Source organism: Dermacentor silvarum, chromosome 4 (genome assembly GCF_013339745.2).
Source record: "Dermacentor silvarum isolate Dsil-2018 chromosome 4, BIME_Dsil_1.4, whole genome shotgun sequence".
NCBI lineage: Eukaryota > Metazoa > Arthropoda > Arachnida > Ixodida > Ixodidae > Dermacentor > Dermacentor silvarum.
Window position 1 is genome coordinate 37,606,376 of NC_051157.2, and position 24,607 is coordinate 37,630,982.

Consider the following 24,607-nt stretch of genomic DNA (forward strand, 5'->3'; position numbering starts at 1 on the left):
GATGTGATGTACGACGCACTTTAAAAGGAAAGGAAAATTTAATAGCAGTATGACAGGTACACAACAAAGCAAAGTGCCTGTTTTCACCCACGTATTCAATGTTTGCTTGTCTACTGGCGTTTACCCTACAAAAATGCAACAGGCGAAGCTGACTGCACTGTTTAAATCAGGGGACAGAAATGACATGTCAAATTATCGGCCGGTGTCAGTGCTCCCTGTCATTTCAAAAGGCTTAGAGAATGTTATCTGTAAAAGAGTTGTGTCATCACCAATAGCCAACAAAGTTGTCGAAACGTCATCCTGGCGCAAAAATGAGCTTTGTTGAGACTAGAACGTTGAGACTGGTAGGGTTCGTCGCTGGCTGAAACCCTACACTCCCGATTCGCGTGACCCCTACCCACTATCGGTATGCTTCACCGCAATACACAAACTGCGGTGATATAACAGTGGTCGAACAGGCTGGTGCAAACGTTTCGACAAGAGAGCTTGCCTTAACAGCTTTTCTTGGCAGTTTTCATATATGTGAGTACACCTGCCAATACACTTATTACGCTCCTGGGCGCGCGTATGTGATGGGCGAAGGCGAGTGCGCGCGTACATAGTTAAGGAACATATACATGTCCCGTGATAGCGGCCCCTTTTCACTTTTGGTATGCTTCACTGCAATAATTTTTGGGTAAGCTTCACCGCGTAACACGTCTACTGCGGCGAAGCTGACTTTAGAAAGCCGATTCATTCAACGCATCTTACGAGGCAGGTCCGCTTATCACGCTTGGCAACGTTTGAACACCACACTTACTACATTAATTTCTTTAGTTATTTTAATTGTATTGTCACCGTGATCCTGCAGCCCGCAGTAGCAGGCTGATACTGCGTCATAATCGTTCCAACTGCATCAGGACAGCGTGTAGCTGGTAAGCGTGCATGCAACAGGCACGGCGGCATTGGCTGTTGTTGGGAAACTTCCGAGACGCTCTTTCGCGCAGTAATGCCATTTGTCTTATTAAAAAGAATGCAGGTGGTGATTAAATGAAATGCAGCAAAGCTGTAGAAAAGCAGTAGCAAAGCTGTTCGACCATCTCGCGCAAAAACGCGATTCAACACGATCTGGCGGAACAGCTCACCATGTCAGGATTTTCTTGCGTCCTCGTTTTTTCACGCATCATTCACTGAACCACACTACTGGATGGTTCTGTACACGTACTAACGATCCTGACGGAGGATCAGCTTTATAGCTTTATATGGGATGCCACGGCCCATTCTACGGGCCGGCTGCAATTTGACGCGGCCACGAGGCAAAATATGCGCGCAAGATAACTGACGGCAACACATCAAGCAGCTGACAGCCCCAACCTTTTATTACATGCATATAGAGTGGAAAAATGGATTACTTACTCTGTAAGAAGGCACGGAATACGGACCGCTTCACAACGCGAACGGCCCCGAAAAACAGCCGCCATGAAAATAAACGGACGTGACATCATTGGTTATAGCGGACGTGACGTCATGGGTCGCACCAAACGTTTTGGGCACCTTTTGTTTGCTGCGACCGGGTCGCAGCAGTCACGGCCAAAACTAAAACTGTAAGAAAGGCGTGACACCACCACCACTACTGCCGCCACCGCCGACACTTGTGAGGCAATACAAGCTTCGCTTGAAAAAAAAGAAAAAAGAAAAAAAAAAGAAAAGAAAAACGACTACAGTCTGGCTGCCTCGTGGGACCACTAATCTGGAGGTCAATGATGGCACCTGGGACATTTGCAAGACTACATTCTCGGCGCATGCTGCGTTCCTGTCGCTTAGAAGAATCCGCGGGAACTAGTCGATGACGCGTGCGCAGTCTGGCTACATTGAATCGAATTTTCAGCTGCGAGTAGTTGCACGACATTATCGATAGAGCAAATTTTCCTTTTCAGCGCAGGAATGTGTCACAGTTACTGAGCCACCCGATTTTCAGAGGCTGAGTTTCATTCTCGGTATGTATGTCGCTGCCGTTGCACTCATTAATCCTCAGTTATAGCGTACTTAGCGTTGACGTCGAGCTTTTTTCCCGGTCGCGTGCAGCCTAAACTGTTGATAGGATAAGTACGATTGTTATTTTCCTTTTCTACGCCGCGTTGAGGTTGAACTTAAGCGAAATCTTAACTTCAGGCAGTTTTAGCAACGCAAATTTTCATTGCAGAGAGCACTGAACAGCAGCTGGGCCATTCTGGAAATTGAATTTTTAGGACCAGCGTCCATTCGCCAGACCTACTTACCTGCGGCAAAATGGGCGACGAAAACACGGAAAGGCCGTCGTCCGCCACACCGCACGGTTTATCAGAAGTCATTGTGAGTATCAGCTTTCCTGTCAACTGCTCCGTTACTCACACATGAGCCCTCGTTACTATTTTGTGCGAACGATCCCGCGTCTGCCGGTTTCCTTTCAGAACCACATGTCCATCCACAAGATCGAAAGCTTGCTGTGGTTCACGCGTATGTGTTCCGTGCTGTTCACACTCCTGTACATCATTCCACTGCTCGAGTGAGTATGTGCCCATGGTGCTTTTTCCATGCCCTACTTTTCGCAGTGAATCCGGCTTAGCGGCGTTTCGATCGACCACATTCTGAACTTTCTTTTCCTCATTCTAGTGCCAACCCATACACCTGCTACCAGCGGGCGTTGATAAGCAGTGCTGCCACAAGTGCGCTGCGGTTACACCAGCGGATGCCCAGCATTCAGCTCTCGCGAATGTTCTTGAGCCAGCTCTTGATTGAGGACAGCTGCCACTACCTCTTCTACTCGCTCATCTTCTTGTTTGCCCAGCCCATGACACGTATCCTTGGAAGGTTTTGTTTTGCTTCAAAAGGAAATTTTTGAAAATACAAAGCCCTGTTATCTTTTTACCACTGAAAAAAAGAAAAACAGGGAGTTCCAGGTTTTGTCCACCGAAAGTTAGGGGACGCAAACCGCCGGGCGTACAAAAGAACACAGAAATGCATACAATAGAAGCCAAAAAGAGTACAAAAGAATGCAAGCGTGGCTTGGGGCTTTGGGCACGCAAGGGCGCTTGTGTGCGCTATTTCTAAATCTCTCTAGTAATGGCCTTAAAGAGTGTCATAGACTACGTATATGAGAAAGTTGCAGTCATGGTGGAGTTTTAAGAAACCAAGAGTTTGTAATATGCACCACCCATGCTGCCTTAGTTAAATGAGTTGTGTCATTGGCAGTTTGACAGAACGCTCATTACTTTCTTCCATATTTTCCTTCTAATTGTTCTAGTCAGGCACTGATTATCAGTCACTTGGTTTTTTCCTTTCTAATGCCGGTGTCACACGGGGCACTTTTGCTCACGATCGAGCGGGATAGGGATCGAATTTGCGCAGGTTGAGGAAAGGAGCCAATCGCGATAGTAAAATTCCATCCTGATAGGGGCCAATCGCAATCGAAAGTGCCCCGTGTGGCACTGGTATAAAAAACAGATATACAGGCAAAATCCCTGAAACTCGAAAGAGTGACCACTGGTGTTGCTTGCCATGCATGACTTTCCATGTCAGAATTGTCTATTCTTAAAATTTTAGTCCTGCATCATTCATTTGTGTAGTTAGTGCACACACCATCAAGTTTTAGCATCCAAACATGTGCAGTTGTGGACTGTAGTGGGGAAAGTAAGTTGCAATGTTCATTAAAACTGAGTAGGACATAGCTTGGGGATGAAAGTGTGTTAAAGGGCCCCTCATCAAGTTTGGGCATTTTAAACAGTTTTGCCACCCTGTAAATCATGCAGTGGCAATCGTGTCTGCAAAGTATCAAGTGAAAAGAGCTGAAATTTCAAACAAAAGCCCATGTGCCAGTCTTCTTGAAAGAGCCCCGCTTCCAGCCAGAGAGTCAAGGTCACATGCACAAATCCTCGACATAAAATGCACTGCCTACAATGTCACCAATGATGGCATAGGGCCTATGTAAATTGTTCAATGCAGTATGCACAATACCGCCACTGGAAGTGTGCCATGAAGCAAAAAAAGGAATAGCAGAAAAAAAATGGTGGAGAGACGCTGCCCCTCGGTTGCGGTACGGGCCGCTTGCAGACGCTAGTCGAGGCAGAAGGAGGGAGTGTCTGTGTTGGCAGTAAAACTTGCCTTCTGGCAGCCTGTAAATGCAACATTTCAGTTTCTTCTATCTTCTCTAATAATGAACCAGTCTTACAAATTCATGCGGTAAGATGCTCCCTAGACAGTGCCCTACAGCTTCCAGTGTATAACGGAAAGTAGTAGGTTTATAACCTGTACGTGCTATCCTACCCAGTTCCCAGTTGGCTGCATTTGAATTGCGCAGCTGTGTCCCTCTTGCTGCACGCAACACATTTCATAGTTTGTAAGACTATTGTTGGAACCTTGACTTAACTGTGCAGTGGTGCTGCTGCCTGTGTTTCTCTTCTCTCTGCTCCACTCCGCAAGCTTTTCACTGACTTTGCTGGATGTAAGTACTCCTAGTTAGGTTACCGTGTTACGCAGACATTGCCAATGTCCTATTTTTTCCATGCAGAAGTTTGGTGGCCGCTCTGGCCTTCTTGGTACCTGGTTGGTGAACCTGCTGGACCACCAAGGCAGAAACATCCTTCGGCTTGTGGCATTCACTGAAATCTTCCTCATGCCGCTGACAGTGTTCAGCGTTCTGTCGTACGTATTAATGCTTCCATATTGCGTTAAAGCAGTATTGACATCAGATTTTGAACACTTTAAGCCATACAGAAAATACTGGCAAGTGTCATACTTGCTTCATACTTGCTAAGTGTCATTCTTTCTTTGTTTGAGAAGTGTGGGGTAGCACTGCACAACTTTGAATATATATGGCAGTACTCCTTCAAGAAGCTGCTATACCCAACTTATAAAAAAGATTATGTGTAAGAAAAAAGTCATAGCTTACCTTGATCTAAAAAAGCTAGAGTTTTGGCTCTTAAAGATGCTTGCTGTCTTGTCTTAACTCATATCTAGCATTTATGTTCGCTGTGTTGTTCAGCCGCTGAGCATGAGGCTGCAGGATCGATTGCCGGCCCTGACAGGTGCATGTCTATTGTGGGAACATTGCGAAGGCACTCATGTGCTGTGTTTTTGATGCACATCAAAGAAACGTTAGGTGGTTGAAATTAATGTGGAGACCATCACTGCGTTGTCTCCCGTAGCTCATGTGATGGTTGCAGGTTTGGGCATGTTGGTATAGCATGATTTCATGATATGATGTACCTAATCAAGTTCCGTGCTATATTGTGGAACCATGTGTCGCTTTTAACTCGTAACCTTTACGTTTCATGCTAATGTGTTGCACATTTACTGAAAATTCTTGATCATGTGAAGAGTAGTGAATTTATACACGCTGGCCTATCAGGATATGAGCATTTTTCTCTGTAAAAGAATTTTTAGGCTTACTCGTAAGGTCTGCCTTACTCCTGTGTTTCATACAGAGTAAAATGACGAAGAGAGCCCAAGCATCACCTTTCTCAAGCTCGCATTACGGCCTTCCTTGAGCTCGTGCTAGTTTGGTACTGCTCAGCACTGGCCCTGTCACTTATAGTATCCACTTATAGTAATAAACACCATTACAACAATAACATCCCCAGAGCACAAATTGGTGTCCAGCTGTCATTGCTTGCATACAGCAGATACCATACGTAGAAAATGAAAATTGCTTGGTTTAGTATCTTGGATTTGCACATGGGCTATGAGAGGTGCCGCACTAGAAGTTTCCGGATTAATTTTGACCATCTGGGTTTCATTAACGTATACTCAATGCATAGTACACAAGCATTGTTGCATTCCGCCCACATCGGAGTGCGGACGCCACGGCTGAGTACCAAACCCACAATCTTGTGCACGGCAGCACAATGCCAAAGCCACTAAGCCACTACAGCAGGTATGGTTTAGGTGTTGTGTAGGTGTATGGTGTGGATAATTGATATTGTAGGTTTAGAGCAACTATTTTGTATTGGGAAGTTGTACCAGGAGTGAACACAATTAATTTAAGGGGACAGTGAAGGGAAATGTCAAGTTCGGCTAATTGAAAGATTATGCTTCTGTAATGATGAGTTCATCATTCGTAGCGAGAGCAGAGCTTTTGGAAGCAAGAAAACGATGAAAATGGGAAATTAGAGTGATGTCACCTGTTTTGGGCTATGGGACCTCACATTTGACGTCAACACTGTCTGATTCACAGAGAGCGGCAGAGAGAAAGGTCATGTGGGGTTTACATCAACACGTTCATTTTGGTGCATGTAATTCAAAACTAGAAGCAGCCAGAGGACCTTTGGTAGCAATTTTATAAGCAACCAAGTCATATATATTACCATATTTTCCGGTGTATAAATCTCATTTTTTTTTCTGAATTTTTCATTGGTGCGTCTTATAGAACAGTCTGGGTTATATATATATATATATATATATATATATATATATTTTTTTTTTCTTTTTTTTTTTTTTTTCCTCGGAAAAACTATTGTCAAAATCGGATTGGATGCTATGGTCACGCGAAGCACGCTGGGTTGACCTTCTCTGGCAGTTGCTATGGGTTGTGTGCGCACTATGGAGGTACCAGGTTCTTCTCGTGATCGAGTTGCCAAGCGCCGTGTGAGAAGGATGGAGCAGCAGTGCAAGCGGCGGCATGCCGACTGCGAGTCGATCGACCCCGAAGTCGCCACATCTGCAGATCGCTTTCAAGATACGGCGTGCACCGCTGTGCAATGCAGTTGCTACTAAAGTACAAGTTCCCCCCCCCCCCCTCTCTCCCGCGGTGCCTTCCTGCTTTCCGCGCGTGTGCGTTATTCGGCTCATCGTCGCACGCTTTTACTCACACATACAGCATATGGCGCGCAGGGACAATGTTGTTGCCCTTGCACTTTATACAGAACATTGCGGCGACAACAACGGCAGAAATGTGCCTGGAGTGTTCATAACATTGCTATTGCAATTATATAGGAATGGCACCCATACGCATGTGCATGTGACTCGCGTTCACAAAGTGAAACGTCACTGTAGTTTTTTTTTTTTTTTTGCTTACCGAATGAACAGGTGCGTCTTATACACCGGTGCGACTTGTATATGTTTTTTTTTTTTTTTTTTCTGGAAAACTGCCATTTGGAGGGGGTTGCGACTTATAGACTGGAAAATATGGTACGCTGAAGACAGTGATAGATTTCTAGACAAATAATCTATTGCTCCAACTTGGCTTCATATTTCCTTTAGTGTCCCTTGAAACTAGGAGAGGAAAAGAAAGTGGCAACGAAAAATCGAAAAAAAAAAAGAATATTTTTGCTATTAAACATTAGCCATTTGCTGCTTCGATTAAAAAGCATTAAAATAAGATGCACCTCCTTATTAACTCATTCTCAAATAAAGTTGGCATTGTCGCACCTGAGGTATTACATGGCCTTTTTGAACTGCCATTTACTGTTATGCAGCTTTATTCACATGCTAATTTTTAAAAGTGTAAGTACTGTACAAATAAGCAGACTAGTAGGCTAGTTAATATTGCATAACACTTTGTCTCCTCTGTCGTCCTGCATGCCCTTTTGTGCTATACCTCAAGTATTGTGCATTAATTAGCTTATTTGATTCCTAATTACATAGTGGTCAATTAAAGAAAGTCTGATTTCAAACAATGTTGCTCTAAATTGTTTTTTCATCTAAATGCTTGTATTTCAGACACCCTCAGTGGGGGGAGAAACCCTCAATATTGGAGATATCTTGAACGAATATACATAGCTGTGTTTCGCAGAAAGTGTATGTATGGAAAAGTTTACGGTGATACAGGAGATTTAGGTAGCCAGAAGACTGCGAGCAGTATGTGAAAATCAGCTCATACTGAACTACGATAAAAAAAATGCACCTGAATGTTGTGTGGTAATGTTGATATGCCATAATTGTAATACACTTTTTTTTGCCATTTCTTTTTTTATTATGAAATGTAAGGAAGCTTATACCTAATATGCATCTAAGGTGGATTTGTTTGGCCTCTCGACAAATTTCAGCATTGGATGTCTCTGAAAAGGTGGATGTTCAACCACCACCATTTAAATCAAGGACCATAGCATTAACATGACCCAAGAAGCCGGACGAACACTTGCACAGTAGCTTGTACAAATGCTTGTACAATTGTCCAGTCCATTCGTTCCATCACTCTTCTTGTGTTTGTCATGTTGACTCTATGGTACGAACCAATTAGCCCAAGAACAAGTTGTGCTAAAACACCATATTTGTGCTTTCTAAGAACAACCATGACTGCATTTAACTACTTTTCACTGTCTTCTAATTAGTGTTGCTTTGGTGGCGTCACATGTAGAAGCAGGGCACGAAGTCACATTTTTCAAGAAAGGAAGCCTGAATGTAACGATATGTGGTGTTCTGACCAATATTACTCTTTCATGAGGGATAATACAAAGGCCCTTTAGAAATACCAATGGCAACCTTAGTCAAATGTTGCACTTTGCAGGAATATGTTATTGTGGTCTTGTCTCTGAGCATCTTCGTAGGCTTAGCTTTGAGATGTGTGCACGAGTACATGGTCTGTATGGGTTTGCAGTGGACGGAGCAGCTTGCTGACTCCCTTTGTTTACTACCGCTTCCTGAGTCTGCGTTATTCCTCTCGTCGCAATCCCTACACAAGGTACGTGCAGTCCCATTTATCAATGACTTCTTACTTTTGGGCTAGATTTGTGGCTCAAGGGCAAATGAGACTCTTGGTTTGTGCCACATGCACTAATTTCAACCCTATAGATGTGCAGAGACATGTCTGTACCGCAATAGTATACTGAATAAGCATTTATCACCTTGAAAGCTTTTTGGCAGTAAAGCATCAAATTGTCTTGGGGAGCATGGAAGAGCTCACAGATGCAGTTACGAGTAGAAAGTGCAAGTCATTCGAGTGTAAAGGAATGCTGGACTGACTTAATCTGAGTGGTAAAATATGTTCAAGCTTACATATGGAATCGGGCTTTCTATTGTTTTTGTGGAAGTTGCACAGCATTAAATATGTCCCCAATAGTGTCGGGCTTTTTTTCTTCTGCAGTGTACTGTGCTCACTTCTAGATAAGTTGGTGTCACGTTTTATCAGTTGCTAACTTAGAGCATCATCCCTTCAACCAGAAATTTTATTGATGTTATTTCGTGGTACAAATTGTGGCAGTAAGAACTAAATACATACCTGTATTGTTGACACATTAAAAAATGTAATGTGTGAACCTAAAATGGAAAGCTTTAGAATCAAATAATCTGTTTCTAATATTCTCAGGCAGGCTACAGTACATCTAGCCAACTTTACATCCGACTTTGATAGATATCGCATATAAATGATATTGGGAACCACGTTGATGTGATTGTTAGATAACATGGATATCAGAAATGCAGTCAATGCATTTTTTTTGTCTTAAATGTCATCACCTTGCTTCTACAGCATGAGTGTTGGTAGAAAATTAAACCTACTAATTCTGAATAACCCTCTTTATCATTCTCCATTTGTGCTTTCTTGTATATTCATCAGTCCCACTGTGATAATTATGCTCCTGTAAACTCTTATCATTTAGACCATACAGTTGGGTGTATCTCCATGCTCTATGCTAGACTTGCTACTCTTATTCTTTTACCTAAATTACCTTCCACATAACACATCTAGTAGCATTTTATACACAGTCTGGTCTGTTGCATGATGCAATTGAGTTTGCCTGAGAACAGGTTGACTCCCTTGTTTGGGCATACATCAAAGTAAACAACAGTGTCGATGAAATTTTTGTGACATTTAACAGGGCTTGATTACTGCTCTTGCAGCATCAGCAATTCACCCTTATAAATAATTGTTAAATGCAAAAACTGACCATATTTTGCTTGCAGATAATTTGCCATGGTCCATGCGTTACCACAATTGATGGCAAAACTTTGTTGTTTGCAGTGTACATTAACTAAATTGCCAATGTGTAAGTCATTAAATCACTCATTTAGTCAAGCCTCGTTATAATGAAGTCGCATCAGACAAAAATAGCTTCGTTATGTCCAATATTTATTATCAGCATATATCTGTTAGGCTGTAATAGCAGCGAGACAAATTTTTATTTACTTTGTTATGTTCATGTTTGTTATATTCATGTTCAACTGTACTTAAATTCAGTTAAACCTGCTTAGAACGAACCTCCATATAACGAATTCCTGGATATAACGAAGTTTTTCTATTCCCCCCGTTACTCCATAGAAGCACATGTATTTGAGACCTCTACGTAACGAAATGGCAGCGGGAGACCCCCTCGAAATAACGAATTTTCCCTGCTGACAACCTAGAGATTTCGCCCCAAATTTTGGCATTTTTGCGCGAGCAGCAACCGGAGGCACCTTCTCCGCCGCGACTACGTTTAAACCACAATTACGCATTAAGCAGGTACGTGTTAACGAGGGTTGACTATACTATTCTTACTTCGTATAGCTGTCTGCTAATTTGCTGTCGCAATTGATGCTTCGCCTTTCAGGCGAAACTGCGACTTTTTTTATTCATTGCAACTTTAGTGTATTGGGAGTAAACCTTGAGCGATAGTACATACGGTAAGCGTTTCTTCTTCGAATTTTCGTGCCGAACCTGCATATAACGAAATCCTCTTTATAACGAAGTTTTTCGGGAATTGGTCAATTTCGTTATATCCAGGTTTAACTGTATACAGCTACAGTTGCTGTAGTTTCACGCTTTTCAGAGAAACGCAACTTTATGTAAAATCAATGAATACACAATACAGCAGCTCATTTTATCTGCCACGAGCATTGCGATGGTTTTGCAACTTTGACTTAGAATGACTTAGCTCTCTCCACGTTGTATTGAATTATAACAAGGAGTTCTAGGATACATTGCGTCATCTGCCTGCTGTGTATGGCAACTGTGCTGCAATCCAGTGAAAAGCATCGTTCTCCTCTTCCAGATATTGATTTGCAAAATGCACGTGCAGTCCTAGTGCCCATTGACTGAGTAGTGCAGACTACTCTTTCAAAATGACAAAGGGAATTGCCATCAATTTGCCATTTACCATACACTATTTTCATATAAGGGCCACACTTTGTTAAATTTGGGTCCAAGTTTCTTGGGCACATCCTACACATAAGTGAGAAGCAAATTAGAGCTTTGAAAAACATACATGCTTTCTGGGAACCTTGGGAACCCTTCGTTTTAGGTTTAGTTACTACATTGTCGCTGGTTCGCAAACCATGGCGCACTTTTCAAAGATGAAGATGTCTACAGATGTGGGAGCCATGTTGCACCGCACGTGAAGTTGTGTGATGAAATAAACCTTTAGGGCTTTTGCATGAAACATGAATGAAATGTTATGATCGAGTAAATGAAGCCCCGATGTCATCCGAGATATATGGGAACTCAGTGATTCGGAGCTTGCTCCTGCTTCCCGTTCTTTGCGACATGCTCCCAACCGAAAAATGTGCCCCCTTTCACCTGCACAGGACCGTCTTTCACGAGCTACGTCTGGTGACGGAGCACTACGCGTCAAAACCAGGCTGCCCGATGTTCCTGAGGAACCTGCTCTACAAGACGATAAATGTGCTGTCCCAGCTGGCACCTCCGGTCCCCCAGTAGGAAGGCACTGCTCTGCCAGTCTGGCTGACGCCACCACTGGACCACGAAACAAAAAGTTGTGCAGGGGGGAGGGGGGCCCTTGAGGAAGGCCATGCCCTGTGCAGCAAGCAGCAGAGAACTGTGTGTGTGCAGTCTGGGTTGGGGGGATCATGCAACTTTCGTGGGCCTTTTCCCACCGTTTCTTTATTTCATCTTGTGCACACCGTAGTCTTCAGCAGAGCTGCAGTGAGAGAATAAAAAAATCAGTGGTGTCAACTTCCCAGACATGCTCATGCATGCAACTGCAGTTGTGCACGGTGGGTTGAGCTTGTTTCTTTGCTTGAAGGTACGGGGCGCCTCAAGTGTGTTTGTCAATTGTTTTTCGTGTGTCTGTTTGTTTCATTTGTTTGTTAAGAGATCTAGCTGTCGTAATCCCGGTAGATGTCATTCCGGTATGACTTGCTGCGTTTGTGATGATAATTAAGAGGCAGAGTTAAAAAGAAAAACATTAAATCGTTCCTCTGCCACCTATTGAATGATAAATGGTGTTGGTGGTAAGGTTCAGTAGTGTGTCAAGACTAATGAACGGATGCAGCTAGTCGAGCAAATGCGCAAAGTCGTTGCAGGCTGCCAAAATAACATCCATGACTGATACAACAGAGCAGGAAATGCTCCGACTGTCGTTATCTTTGAAGACCCAAGAACCATGTGTTAAAGAGTGTAAGAGACTAGCATATGACATGATTGTTGACTTCATCGGAGCACTTTTGCCAATAAACTTGCGATTGTGTGTAGAAATAATTTGTCTTTTCTTTCTCATTTCCACCTTATAAAAGCAGAACACATGCATTGCTGCTTTTGGCTTTTCCTCATATCAGTGTACAGCCTCCCACTTCTTTAATAATACCACGTGAGCAGCAACCAGACAGTGTGTCAGTGCCTTGTGGTACGGTAGAGTGGCGAAATGCGCGAGGATAAATGCTTGCGCTTCATGCATTAATGTGCACGCAACTCCCAGTATCGTTTGCTAGGCTGTTTCATTCATTGCGACACAAGTGTGTCAGTGCGACAGGCACTGACACACTTTCTGGTTGGCACTTGCATGATAATAAAAAAATAGATGCCTGTAGAGTCAGCAGCGTTTTCATTCTAATTTCTTTGAAAAAGTTTTTATGCTTACTACTTGCATAATTGTTTGCTTGGTTATTCCGGAAAACTTGGAGAAAACAATGTATAAGTGAATCTGCTGTGTGGACTGGTTTCACCACCTTTCAGCAATTAAAGAAAACAGTGTAGATAATAAATGCACCAGAACTACTGTTTGCATTATTTCAATAATGCAAAACTGTTTTATCATCCCAAAGTGACAAACTAACAATTATCAGCAACGATCCTGTGAAGTTGCCCTACTGCCACCGATTATCTGTACTGTACGGCACAAAGAGACGACAAAGAACACTTGCACACATGACAGTGCTGGTTCTGTGTGTAAGTGTTCTTTGTCGTCATCTTTCCACGCTATTTAAACTTGCAGTATGTCGCACCAACTTGCCCAAACAGATATACTCCTTATATGCACTGTTTTTTTTAGTTGCTCACACATGGTGGAACAAATCCTTGCCCATGCAGCATCTCACTATTGCTGGTACAACAGTGCTTTTTCAACTTTTATGGAAGAACTAGGCAGACAACGATGCTAAGCGTTATAACGAAAGATGCAGATGAAAAAAAATTAGATCTAGCAAAATTGACGTGCAAACACCGCAAGTGTGCGGCGAAAAATGTCTTTTTTTTTATTTGTTCGTACAAAAATGAAAGTTACTGTACGTCTGTGTTTGGGAACAAATGCTTGTGAATAAAACTTCGTACCGTGTTAACTTTTGCTGTATGTGCATACAAAAATACTTATGAAATGTTACAAATTGGTTGCACACAGAAAGCATTAGTACCTGGACGTAATTTGTGACCTTGCTATGAGGCTAATGTTTTCTTTTTTTATATCTACCCACAGTTTTTTAATAAAATTGCCTGAGACAGAGAGCAATTTTGTGTGCTCAAATCAATTATCTGAAGAGGCGGACATTACTCACACACAACAAACTATAATGTTCAATTAGTAAACTCTCAAAGTTCTACTGATTAACTTCATTTATACAGTACTTGAGAGCAGATGTTGCGATTATTTATTTGAAAGCTGGGAATAAATTAGGTCCTGTACACTAAGTAGAAATTGTGAGACTAGCACCAGTTTTTGAGAAAACCACTCGCAAGGTCTTCCAAGAAGTGTACATGTGGGTGCATAGTTTCCCTAAAGCCACCCATACATGCTTCGAGAAATAAGTAAAGAAACAGCAGTGTGTTTTGTTGAGTGAACTGGGGATGTCTCAAAACTGGCATTAGTCGGGACTTGTGATAATTGGCCATGATTTATTACTTCCACACTTCAATTCCGTGATTGCAACATGTGCCATAAGGTGACAGACCAAGAAATTAATTTATGAAAATTTATTAATCAGCTATCTGAACAATGCTTTGTCGTGCCTAGCAATATCGGCATCTTCAAGTAATCCGCCTGAAGAGATGAAATTGGCCTGCCTGGCCACAGGTGAATTTTTTAAAAGAATTCTGTCAGAATAATTATAAAGCGCACCCATAAAAGCACACTTTGGCTTATGGAACTATTGGAAAACAGAAGTGCACAATGAACATCGTTACCTGGACATATTTGGTGACTTCGTCAAGAGTCCAGTCACGGCCACCTTGGCTGTCTGCCTGGTCATCGACGCAGTCATAGACGCGGTCCATTTTCTGGCATAAAAAAAACAGCTAAAAGTTATAACGGCTCTCAAGGACAAAAGTTCTAGCCTCCTGCCTACGGTTACTGGCATTGTGCTCTACACCTTGCTCTCGTTGAAATTTGTCAACTTACTCTGCTGTCATCGTCGCAGAGCATGTCAAAAGCTTGAGCGCTTATTTTGCCAAATCTGTACTGTCTCTGGAGGCACTCTGTCACAATGGCTTCCAGCTGCAAATGCGATAGTAATATATTTCATGAAGACAATTTTTTATGCGCTGGAACACTGAAGAATCTTACTTCAATTTCCATTCGGTCGCCAACGCACATGATAGCATCCTTTCTGTCGGCGGCATTTTCATATTTACCTAGGAAGAAAAAGGATATCAAGTATGCAAACGGCACTACGACAAATTGTAAATTTAAGCAACCACATTAACAAAGAAGAGCTTTTCTACAAGCTTGTGGCACACTTTTCTTGTTTTAAATGTATACTTTGTGCATTAGAATGATGGGCATCTATGCACATGGGTGGGCTTCAGTCCCAAAACACAGTAAAAGTGTACCTCGCATATCAGGCTACAATAGGGCCGTGTCTTACACTGTGCACTTGAACGAGCTCACTGTAACTGCATATAGGAAAGAAATACCCTTAAATCAATGGTTCGTATTGACCTTTATTATAACAAAGTTAAGATACGGTGATGTTGTAAAGCATGGCACTAAAAATGCTATCATTTCACTAAACATGCTATCATTTCATGACGCAGTACCAGCTCTTGCATTATACAAGCTTCAAGAGTTGTGAAGTTCTTGCGCTACACTTAAACAAATCTCTTAACCGCCTGAAATAAGGCATTTTGTTTTCAGATGTGGCAGCTTATTCTGTGTGCACTTGTTCAATAAAGACAGTCTTCATTTGGTGCTTCATGATTCATTATATATCCTTTGAAGCTGTCCTCACACTGTGAATTATCCAAGTCAAAGTCAGTTAATCATATTATGCGCTAGTTACGCTCAGGTCAGTTATGTTTGCTTCACCAGAAGAGGAGGCACGCCAACTTGCAAAGTAGGTGCATCGATCGAGTGTTATTTAGTTGCTCTCTGACAAGGAGATGAAAGTTGCACTCTAACAGGTTTCAAAGGAAAAAAACATGCTTGGGAGGCACGAGTTCCGCGGCACTTGCAAACATGTGCACTTTGTTTCATACTAACGGCAGATGGTGGCCATGAGGTCGTCGAAGGGCAGTTCTTCCTCGCGTTGTTGGCCGGCGGTCCTTAGGGCGACGGCAGCGAGGATGAGCGTCGCCACAATTGACCTCATTTCGCCCTGCGATTCGGCGCTGCTCGTGGCCCCAGCTACCGCCCTTTTCTTGTTGCTGTTGAGCCCGTTTCATTTCCACATCAACTTCATCTTTGTTTCGATCTGCTCTAAGCATGCGGCGTTTATAGACGACCGTGTTCGTCTCGCCTTCCTTCGTGTAAGCGTGGCGCAGGCGGCTAGCACGAATTGCAACTATTTTCCTTGTTTTTCGTACACGTATTAGTAAATTGTAGCCCTCGGAAACGTACGTTTACCATAATTGTGAATTCACTTACCGGTACGACACGATCACCATTTTTAAAAAGCGCGCTGATTTGCGATCGGGCTGCTCACGAACACAAAATAGCTTTATATTTAAAGGCGCGCTCGAAACTAAATTAACGTTAATTTTTACGCTAAAACACCAGCTTTGAGCACGTTTTTTTACAGTACGCATTCAAATTATTAAAAAGTAAGAGTTTCGTTCTCGCTAGCCACCGTATCGCTATCGTGCAGAATGGAGGTAGAATTTACACTGATCACCTACAGGATGCGGTAGGATTCATGCTGGGCGTCTGGTCGGCGTGTTTTGAGTGTACTGAAATCGAAGCAACCGCGCGGTCTGGCATTTTTATCGCACGTCGAATATTTTAAAGCACTTTTTTATACTGCACGGATTCTCATGACGTGAGCCTTGAACATGCTGACGTCTAAAACTTTCGTAAAGAAAACTAAGAAAGGAAACGTGCTCAAAGTTGTCAGAGAACACTACCTTCGTGATGACATTTGGTGTGGCTCGAAACTTTGTACGAAATGCAAGCATGAAAATCCCAACCTCGAATCGGTGCCCCAGAGTTTTAGCGATCTCTTCCCATCGCCTCACTACGTTGTCCCTGACACTAACGTAGTTTTGCATCAGGTATGTAGCCAAGTTTTCTGAACTGGTTCCAATCTGTCTGGTATCACTCAAGCTAACTGTCATAGGCGGCCTTCGCTGAGTGCTTGCCACTCAGAATATTGATATACATGGGGTGTAACTAATGCACTGTATCCTATATCATCTCCGCAGGTAGATGTTTTAAAAGATGCTGTCTTCAAGAACGTTATAATACTGCAGACAGTTCAGCAAGAGCTAAGACATCGACATGCCCCCGGCTACAACGCCATCCGTGAGATTCTGGCTAACAAGGATCGGCACTTCTTTGTTTTTACGAACGAACACCACAAGTACGTAACTGCACGCAATTACCTTCGTCACACTTGTGTCGTGGTTGCGGAATGACTAAATTTTCGTGGGTCACCCAGGGAGACATACATAGAACGTGAAGCCGGCGAAAGTGCCAATGATCGCAATGATCGTGCTATCCGTGCGAGCGTCAGTTGGTACTGCGAGCACTTGACAAATAGAGTGGATGTTGTGCTTCTGACCAACGACGAAGAGAATCGCAGCAAGGCGCAAGCACAGGGCCTCAAAGCATGCACATGTGCGTATGACTTGTCGCATGATTTCTTCAAACATATTGTGCTTGTCGTATATCGTTTACACTCGACCTCTGTACTTTGCCTTCGTTGTAGTTGCAGAATACGTTCACAGTCTGAAAGACCATCCCGGCCTCCTGGACAAGCTTGCGAAACTTGAACTTGATGAAGCAGCTGTAAGGCTAATCTCGTTTCGTTTCTTTCTTTTTTTTCTTCATATCATGTGCTTTTGAACTTCTTTCGGAGGACAGAGTAGTCTGCTAATAGTGAATCTGCAAAACTGTGCACTCGTCGGCCTCCCCTTGGTTGTAACATCTATTTAACAGGTGTTGCGCATGTTCCTTCCAACAGAAAAAGGCTGATCGCCGTTGCATCTATCCAGAGCACTTGCCTCAGACAGAACTACACCTTGGCATCAAGAGTGGGCGTTTTGAACAGGGAAAGTTTCAAGCCAGCCGAGACAACTACTTGGAAGGAAACGTTGTCTTGGGTGATAATGAAGAATCTCGTAATGTAAGTTCTTTCTTTTGCATTTTGTGCATGTATGAAGTGCTCAATTGTTTTGCTCACTCACATGATAGCAAGAACATTGCAACATTAATTACTATTATTTTTGCCTCGAGATGAGAGTGAATAACTGTACTACAGAGAAGTTAAAAAGGGATGTGTAGTCGTTTGAGGCATTGCATCTATCATCCACTACAGCTGATGATAGTGTGCAAAAAATTCTAAGATGAACCTGTCATCCCTCGCCTACGTAACAGGACCTTTGTCATTCTTCCATTTTCCAAGAATAGCAATCATAGTTTATGCACTAACTGTTTAAAGTGCGCTAATTTTCTACTACTGAGTCCCATCATACTCTTCATGGGGTACTGTAATGGCAGTCACTGATAATCAGTATGAGTTTTGGGCAGCATTACTGCTGGTATGTTGCGGCAGTTTGTTGTCAGTTTAATTTGATAATATAAAAAAAGTCAATTAAAATATAATATGCTATTCATATGTGATTCATGAACAACTGGTGTTGCTGTTGCTAATGCAGAGCCTCATCATGAAACCATTTGTGCACATGTGTAACAAAAACAAACACTGCTTTCCAATTTAGTGCATGTGTCTACATACAATAAAAGAGCTTGTTTGAGTGCTTGAATAGATTGGAATTAGTGCAAACTATGAATAAATGGGGTGGTTTCTAGACTTTCAGTGATGTTTACAATGCAGTGGGTGGTGTTGGTGCAGAGGTTTGGACAGGTTGTGTCATTGTGACAGTGCAAATGGCAGGGTCGGGACATTGGTGACGCTGTTATTCAGCTGTGAAACTGCATATGGATGCTTCTCAGGTGATGACCACGATATGGCATGACCTGAAATGTGCTGACTGAGACAGGTCACTATGGGCCAGTCAGGACTTAGGTGCTTGGAAGGCAACGACCAATTTTTTCACCCTTTGCCTGTGGTACATTGGCACTGTAATTTCTTCACTGTAGCTCATTCTCTTGTGCCCTACATGTAAACTGTGCCCTTTTTTTTTATAAACTTCTCTTTCTCCAGCATGTAGCACTGTGCACTCATTATCTAACTTTTTTTTTCCTTCCAATGTGCAAGCCACAAATACATTTCATAATTTTGTTTTGTTAGCATACTCACAATACTCCTGCTCATCATGTTACTGCATGCTACCCTGGTGGTCAAAATTAATCCGCAGTCCCCCACTACGACATTCCTCATAATCGAATCGTGGTTTTGGCACGTAAAACTCGAGAAGTCGATTCAATTGATCATGATGCTCATACTCATCATGTTACCATGCCAACTCACCCAGCTGTCCCTACTTTCGCTCATGATACAACTTGATATTGTCATTTATAGCTATTTTCTTGCCATGGACTGATTGTTTCTACCTTAATTGTAGACATCACAATATGTGAAAGTTCCCTCTATGTCTGCTTTTTGGATACAGCACATTTTGCTTGCCTTTCCTAGCATAGTATCGTGCATCTTCAAGTGCCATTGGATTTATGTGCCCATTATCTTTGTTTCATCTCTTCCCCGCAGGTATTGATTCAAGGTAGAAGCAACCTTAACCGAGCTGTTCATGAGGACTTAGTTGTCGTGGAGATTCTTCCTGAAGACAAGTGGTCACTACCATCTGGACTTGTTCTCGTGGATGAAACACAAGATGAAGAAGATAAAACGGTGAGCCTCTTTCCCCAAGCTTTTTTATATGTGTACTAATTGCAAGTGCAGAAAGTTGATCATACGACTTTCAGTTACATGCAACCAGCCTATGCATAAGCAGTGGTCTTGGTAATGTGTCGCTGACTCTGATCTTCTCTGACTTTTCTGTAGCTGGGAGTTTTGCTGGACTCATTATTGAACCAAAGAATACATTACATTTAGTGTGAGGGGCTGAAGGTTGTTGCAGGTGAAGATTAAAATAGATTTGCTATAATGATGGTCATTTGTATGAGTTCTATAAAAGCAAGCTCACTTAATTGTAGTTTACATGTGAGCTTCTGGCACTACTCCTAGAGTGTACCAGAAAGCAAGGCTGGGGAAGCCTGTAAGAAAAAATTGCATTAAATGACCATTTATAAGTCATATCCCTGCTGTAAAGGTTTGGCGCCTTTTGAAGCAATGCTTTTTGCATTTCACGCCTCTGAAACTCTGGTCAAATATCTTGATACTCTTGCAAACAGTGTATCAAAAGCAAATTGCTATCAAGTGTTCGAAGCATGCCTCTATTTCTATAAGGATGAAGAAGAATCGGTGAAGCTGAGTCCTACTCCTGCCAAATCCAAGCGGGTTCCAACTGGTCGTATTGTGGGCATCCTGAGGCGAAAGTGGCGGCCTTACTGTGGGATTCTTGCACCATCTACCATCAAAGAGGTGTGTCAGCTATAGTTCATGATTTATTTAACTCTTTCTTTAGTGGAACTCTGTGTTGTTTGTAGTTTAAAAATATTGAAATAGGAATCTGTTTTACGAAAATCCGAGTTTGATCAAATTCTTAGAGTGCTTCTATTGTTCTTGCAGTTAGTGGTATGTACTTGCACAAAGATTGCAGAAACAGTCAAGTAACGTAACACACATGTTGCTTAGCTTTATTCAAATGTGTGCAGAAATGAGAGCGTGCCATAAAGCACAATATTTGTGATGAAGATGACGATGAACTATGCTTTGTCGACGGTCATGGTTTGTTTTCTGCACTCAACAAGAAAAGCAAGAACACACATAAAAAAAGAGTAATTACTGTGACTCGTTACCAGTTTAATGAAAACTGCTTTCTAAGGTTACATTTGTTTAACATTTCGTCACTTTTGCGACATTTTTATGCCACTTCTCTCAATTATTAGCTTTGCCAATGTCTCTGGACCTGCTCTACAGATACAAAAATTCTTTTTAACATTTATCACACACTTTTGAAAGGGGCCACTGCAGGTTTAGGTACTTTCTATGGTAAACTTTTTGCTGTAATAGAAAGCGGTACTGCTACATCCGAGGTGTAATGCAAAGTGTCTTGTGCAGCGATATTTGGATGTGTTATACAAGTAGTACACACACAGATAGATTTAGTATTTCTGTACCCTCTGCACAGCAAGTCTGTGTAGTGCATCCCAGCACATTGTGGGTGATGCTAACATTTTCACTACTTGTGCTCAGGCTACCCGACACTTATTTGTGCCGGCTGAACGAAGAATCCCCAAGATACGCATTGAGACACGGCAAGCAGAGACCCTGTGCCGGCAACGCATTGTGGTCTCCATCGACAGTTGGCCGAGAGACTCTCGATACCCACTGGTGAGTCGAGATGCTTTACGACTGACATCTCCCTGTCTGTAACATTTCAGATGTCCAGTCCCACATTTTCTAGGCCATAGCAAAGGAAATGTGCCAGCCTTGACTCGCTGCTTCCGCTTCTTCTGCATCATTGACTTTTGTTTTCGCTGAACACAAGAATTAACTCTTTATAGTGATGCAGTTATCTTTGCATATTAGGTATAGAGATGACTATGTGCCCTTTTACCGTATTTACTCGCGTAATGAATGCACTTGCGTAATGAACCCAAATTGGTCGCAAAAAATGTGATTTTTTTTTTTTTCTCGCGTAATGAACGCACCCCCAACTTTGCTACTGTGTGGTCCCATGATCGAACAGCCGTGCTATAGCTTTACAGACAGACTAGGCTATTTTACTCTCGCGCATGTGTTTAAAGCAAGCGCACCTAATCTCGATGCCTGTCCTTGGCAAAGCCATGATGAGAGAACACTGGCGGGAAGCATGCAGTAAGAACAAGCTGCGCATTTTCACGGTCACTTGGGAACTGACGGAAGCAGCGACCGCGATAACGCTCGGCCTGCTCCTACCGCATGCTTTCCGCCAATGCTGGTGCAAAGGCACCGTGCAGGCTTGAAAGAAAAACAGCAACTGGCTCTCCGCAACAGTACGTAACGCAGTTCACGGACTCTACTCTAATTTAAAGGAGAGTGCGCGCGTGCGACGTACGGCAGGTCGTGAAGGAGGGGTGGCCGGCACATGGTCGGCGTAGTCTGTTGCTCACTTTTCTGCCTGTCTTTGGTTTCGCTGTGTGTGATGGGCCCAAAGTCGAGTTATACGCCTGCTGTAGGACAGAGGATTTATCTGCTCACAAAGCGGAAAGGGCGGTCAGATATCAATGAACTTTGACACGCCGATGAGCAGGACGGTCGAGCAAAGAGACGCACGCAGCATGCTTGTCAGAGCAGTTGCCGAAAAGCAGCACTTCAACGTGATGCTTGCGAGGACGAGCTATTGTGGAACCACAATGTGGATGAAGCGACCAGTGACCTGGACGACAGGTCTGGTGGTTTCGATGCGTGGTGATGTGCAATACAAATGCTCTTAAGGTTTACAAATAGCCTACATCTATTTTTACTGCAAAGATAAGTTCTCTAATGCATTTTCCAAATAATTACTCTCTTAGTTTTCAATTCTTGCTGTTTCGAAAAAGTTCCCATAAAACTTACCCCGCATAATAAATGCACCTCCAACTTTGCTTCGATTTTTTTTTGGAAAAAGTGCGTTCATTACGCAAGTATGTACGGTAGGTGATGTTTGTGTCTGGAAAGATTTGGCATATACGAAATGTAATGGTAGTGAAATTTTGCATTTCTATGTTTTTACCTACACATTTCACATAGGTAGCTTCTAGTGGATTGAATAACGAAAGCACATGGTGAATATGTGTAACAATGCTCTTGCCAATCAGCTTTCCAAGTCGTCTACAGGTCATGAAAGTCGCCTGTTAGATGAGATGTCCACCGCTGCTTCCTTCCTGACAAGCCTAGAGTCATTGCAAGTCTTGTAACAAGTTATTAATGACTGCTTTTTACTCATGCACCAAGAATAACCAGTTGTGGCATTCACATGTTAAGTAGATTATTTATTATTATTAGTTAGGGTCACTGTTTTCATTAACGTCTCATTTACAGTTGGTGCTGCTTGCCTTGGCTTTTCCTGTCAAATTATGTCAGGCCTATGTTTCATGGAGACAGATGGAGCACATGAGAGTTGCGCAGTGTGCATCATGTGTGCGACATGTTTGCAGATGCAACAAGTATTACTTATGGTACAGCCTTGATGCCAGTGATGATAGGCTGTGGTTGGTAAAACATTGTCTTTGTGCTGTAATTTTGATTCTGACATGCAAAAAAGTTTGTTTGCATGCTGAAGTTCAGTAAATATGGCACATATTATATACAGGGGGGGGGGGCAGCTAATTAAATGTTTGAATGCAAGATTGAGTGCCAGTTTTGGATTGTTCTGTAAGTAAATGAGAGTAATTGGGCATTTTGTGTTTATGGTGCTCACTTGAGAACCAGTGTAGCTGAAGTAACAATACACAGGCACACTAAAGCAGCGGATTTGGGAAAACTTACAAAGTGATGAAGTATGTTGAGCAGCCCTTCAGTGCGTTCTTAGTGATTGTTGTGACTGTAAAGTGCCGCTAATGTTTGTTCTCATTTATCCCCTCTTCTAGGGCCATTTGGTACGCGCTCTTGGCGAAATTGGAGACAGGGCCACTGAGAACCAAGTCCTCCTGTTGGAGCACGATATTCCACACCAGTGCTTTTCGCGGGCTGTGCTTGACTGCCTTCCCTCTACACCTTGGACTATTGGGCCTAAGGTATGTGCTGGCTAGAGAGCAAAAAAAAATGTCACAGCATATCCACGGGGTGAATGATGATGAGTGGGCGAAGCTCCGGAGGGAGTCATCGGATCTCCCGCTTAAGGGGACGCTAGCACAAACGCGTCAGAAACGTGCAGTACTCTCTAGTAAGGGGGAGAGGCCACAGCGTCTTACGCAGCCGTTTACACATGCCGGAACGTGCACCGCATTTGCCGACGCCATCACATGACTGCTGAGAGAGTAAAGGCAGAGAGGCCACAGCGTCTTACACCAGCTTCTTACACGGGCCGTAACGCGCTAGCACAAACGCGTTAGAAACGCGCGGTCTTTCGTTAATGTTGGGTATTTATTGTCATCGTGGTGCGTGTGTCCATGTCCGCTTCGTGGCGTAGTGGGCTAGCGCCGCGCGTTGGGAAGCGAGGGGTCCGTGGTTCGATTCCGCGCTACGGACACAACTTTCGGAATTTTTTTTCTCCCGGAAGCGTTCTCCGGAAGCCGGAAGCTGGCTTCCGGAAGCGGAACCGGAAGTGGAAACGGAACCGGAAGTGGAACCGGAAGTCGGCTTCCGGTTATACTATACATATACATATATATGTATATATGGGTATACATACATATACGGACACACAACGCCAACTGGTTACACACTACTACTACTACGAGGGACGAACGGGTGCCGCTATAAGGAGCTTCGCCCCTAAAATATTGTTTTTGTAAGATCAGCGAAGCCAAAGAAGCCCTCGAATACACGCAAAGTGCCTCAAGCATCCAGTCACATTGCGATTTTGCGTGTATTCATGGGCTTCTTTCACGCCCAGAAAAACACTTTTATGTAGCACATATTGAGCAACAGGAAGCTGTATCGGGAGTTTTTCATGTTTGCTCTGCAATTTTATCATTGCCACTTTTAATCTAAATATAATATTTGAGAAGTTGATTAATTAATTAAGACTAATTATATAATTAGGCAGAGTGCAAAAAAATAATCTGAGTATCTCCAAGAAACGGCAAACAACATTACCTTGGTTCTGTCCAGCTACGTGGCATTTGTATATGTTTAAATCATGGTGCATAATAGTGGGGACCCCCTGCATACAGTAGAACCCCACTGATACGTTTTTCACGGGACTGTAAAAAAGAAAACGTAATAAGCCAGGAAACACAAGAGCCGAGAAACAGGAAAAATTGAGAAATAGGACTAGTGTTGAACTGCACACAATATTATTTTAATTCGTACGTGTGATAAAAAGTGGTAGTTTTGCCCGAAAGCCGAAGCATCAATTGCAATAGAA

General features: G+C 42.9%; 3 protein-coding genes and 1 long non-coding RNA gene across 5 annotated transcripts in view; 2 read left to right on the top strand and 2 right to left on the bottom strand.

Moving 5' to 3' along the window:
- LOC125944680 (uncharacterized) overlaps window positions 1-12,440 on the bottom strand; it is a 16,667-nt gene extending 4,227 nt beyond the window's left edge. The window contains exon 1 of the long non-coding RNA XR_007466357.1: window positions 12,296-12,440. This is a non-coding gene — a long non-coding RNA (uncharacterized LOC125944680). The remainder of the gene's footprint in view (window positions 1-12,295) is intronic.
- The window catches only part of LOC119449796 (uncharacterized), a 20,431-nt gene extending 4,468 nt beyond the window's left edge, over window positions 1-15,963 (bottom strand). The window contains exons 1-4 of the mRNA XM_037713061.2: window positions 15,576-15,963; window positions 14,661-14,728; window positions 14,496-14,591; window positions 14,282-14,374 (exon numbers count right to left, since the gene is read on the bottom strand). Coding sequence (XP_037568989.2) covers window positions 14,282-14,374; window positions 14,496-14,591; window positions 14,661-14,728; window positions 15,576-15,684 — 366 coding nt within the window. The 5' untranslated portion in view covers window positions 15,685-15,963. The remainder of the gene's footprint in view (window positions 1-14,281; window positions 14,375-14,495; window positions 14,592-14,660; window positions 14,729-15,575) is intronic.
- Window positions 1,825-12,367, top strand: LOC119449795 (transmembrane protein 33). Of its 2 annotated transcripts, none has more exons than XM_037713060.2 (8): window positions 1,825-1,976; window positions 2,183-2,331; window positions 2,430-2,524; window positions 2,632-2,816; window positions 4,392-4,459; window positions 4,526-4,659; window positions 8,552-8,635; window positions 11,455-12,367. In XM_037713060.2, the coding sequence occupies exons 2-8, from the start codon at window positions 2,269-2,271 to the stop codon at window positions 11,585-11,587; spliced, it is 762 nt and encodes a 253-aa protein (XP_037568988.1). In that variant the 5' UTR covers window positions 1,825-1,976; window positions 2,183-2,268; the 3' UTR covers window positions 11,588-12,367. The 2 variants fall into 2 exon arrangements, with proteins under 2 accessions (XP_037568988.1, XP_049521403.1); XM_049665446.1 differs by having other exon boundaries at window positions 1,830-1,976; window positions 2,229-2,331.
- A 239-nt stretch (window positions 15,964-16,202) lies between the features above and the next one.
- The window catches only part of LOC119449798 (exosome complex exonuclease RRP44-like), a 47,932-nt gene continuing 39,527 nt past the window's right edge, over window positions 16,203-24,607 (top strand). The window contains exons 1-9 of the mRNA XM_037713067.2: window positions 16,203-16,582; window positions 16,733-16,890; window positions 16,969-17,147; window positions 17,239-17,318; window positions 17,494-17,655; window positions 19,201-19,341; window positions 19,900-20,034; window positions 20,809-20,946; window positions 23,166-23,312. Coding sequence (XP_037568995.1) covers window positions 16,364-16,582; window positions 16,733-16,890; window positions 16,969-17,147; window positions 17,239-17,318; window positions 17,494-17,655; window positions 19,201-19,341; window positions 19,900-20,034; window positions 20,809-20,946; window positions 23,166-23,312 — 1,359 coding nt within the window. The 5' untranslated portion in view covers window positions 16,203-16,363. The remainder of the gene's footprint in view (window positions 16,583-16,732; window positions 16,891-16,968; window positions 17,148-17,238; window positions 17,319-17,493; window positions 17,656-19,200; window positions 19,342-19,899; window positions 20,035-20,808; window positions 20,947-23,165; window positions 23,313-24,607) is intronic.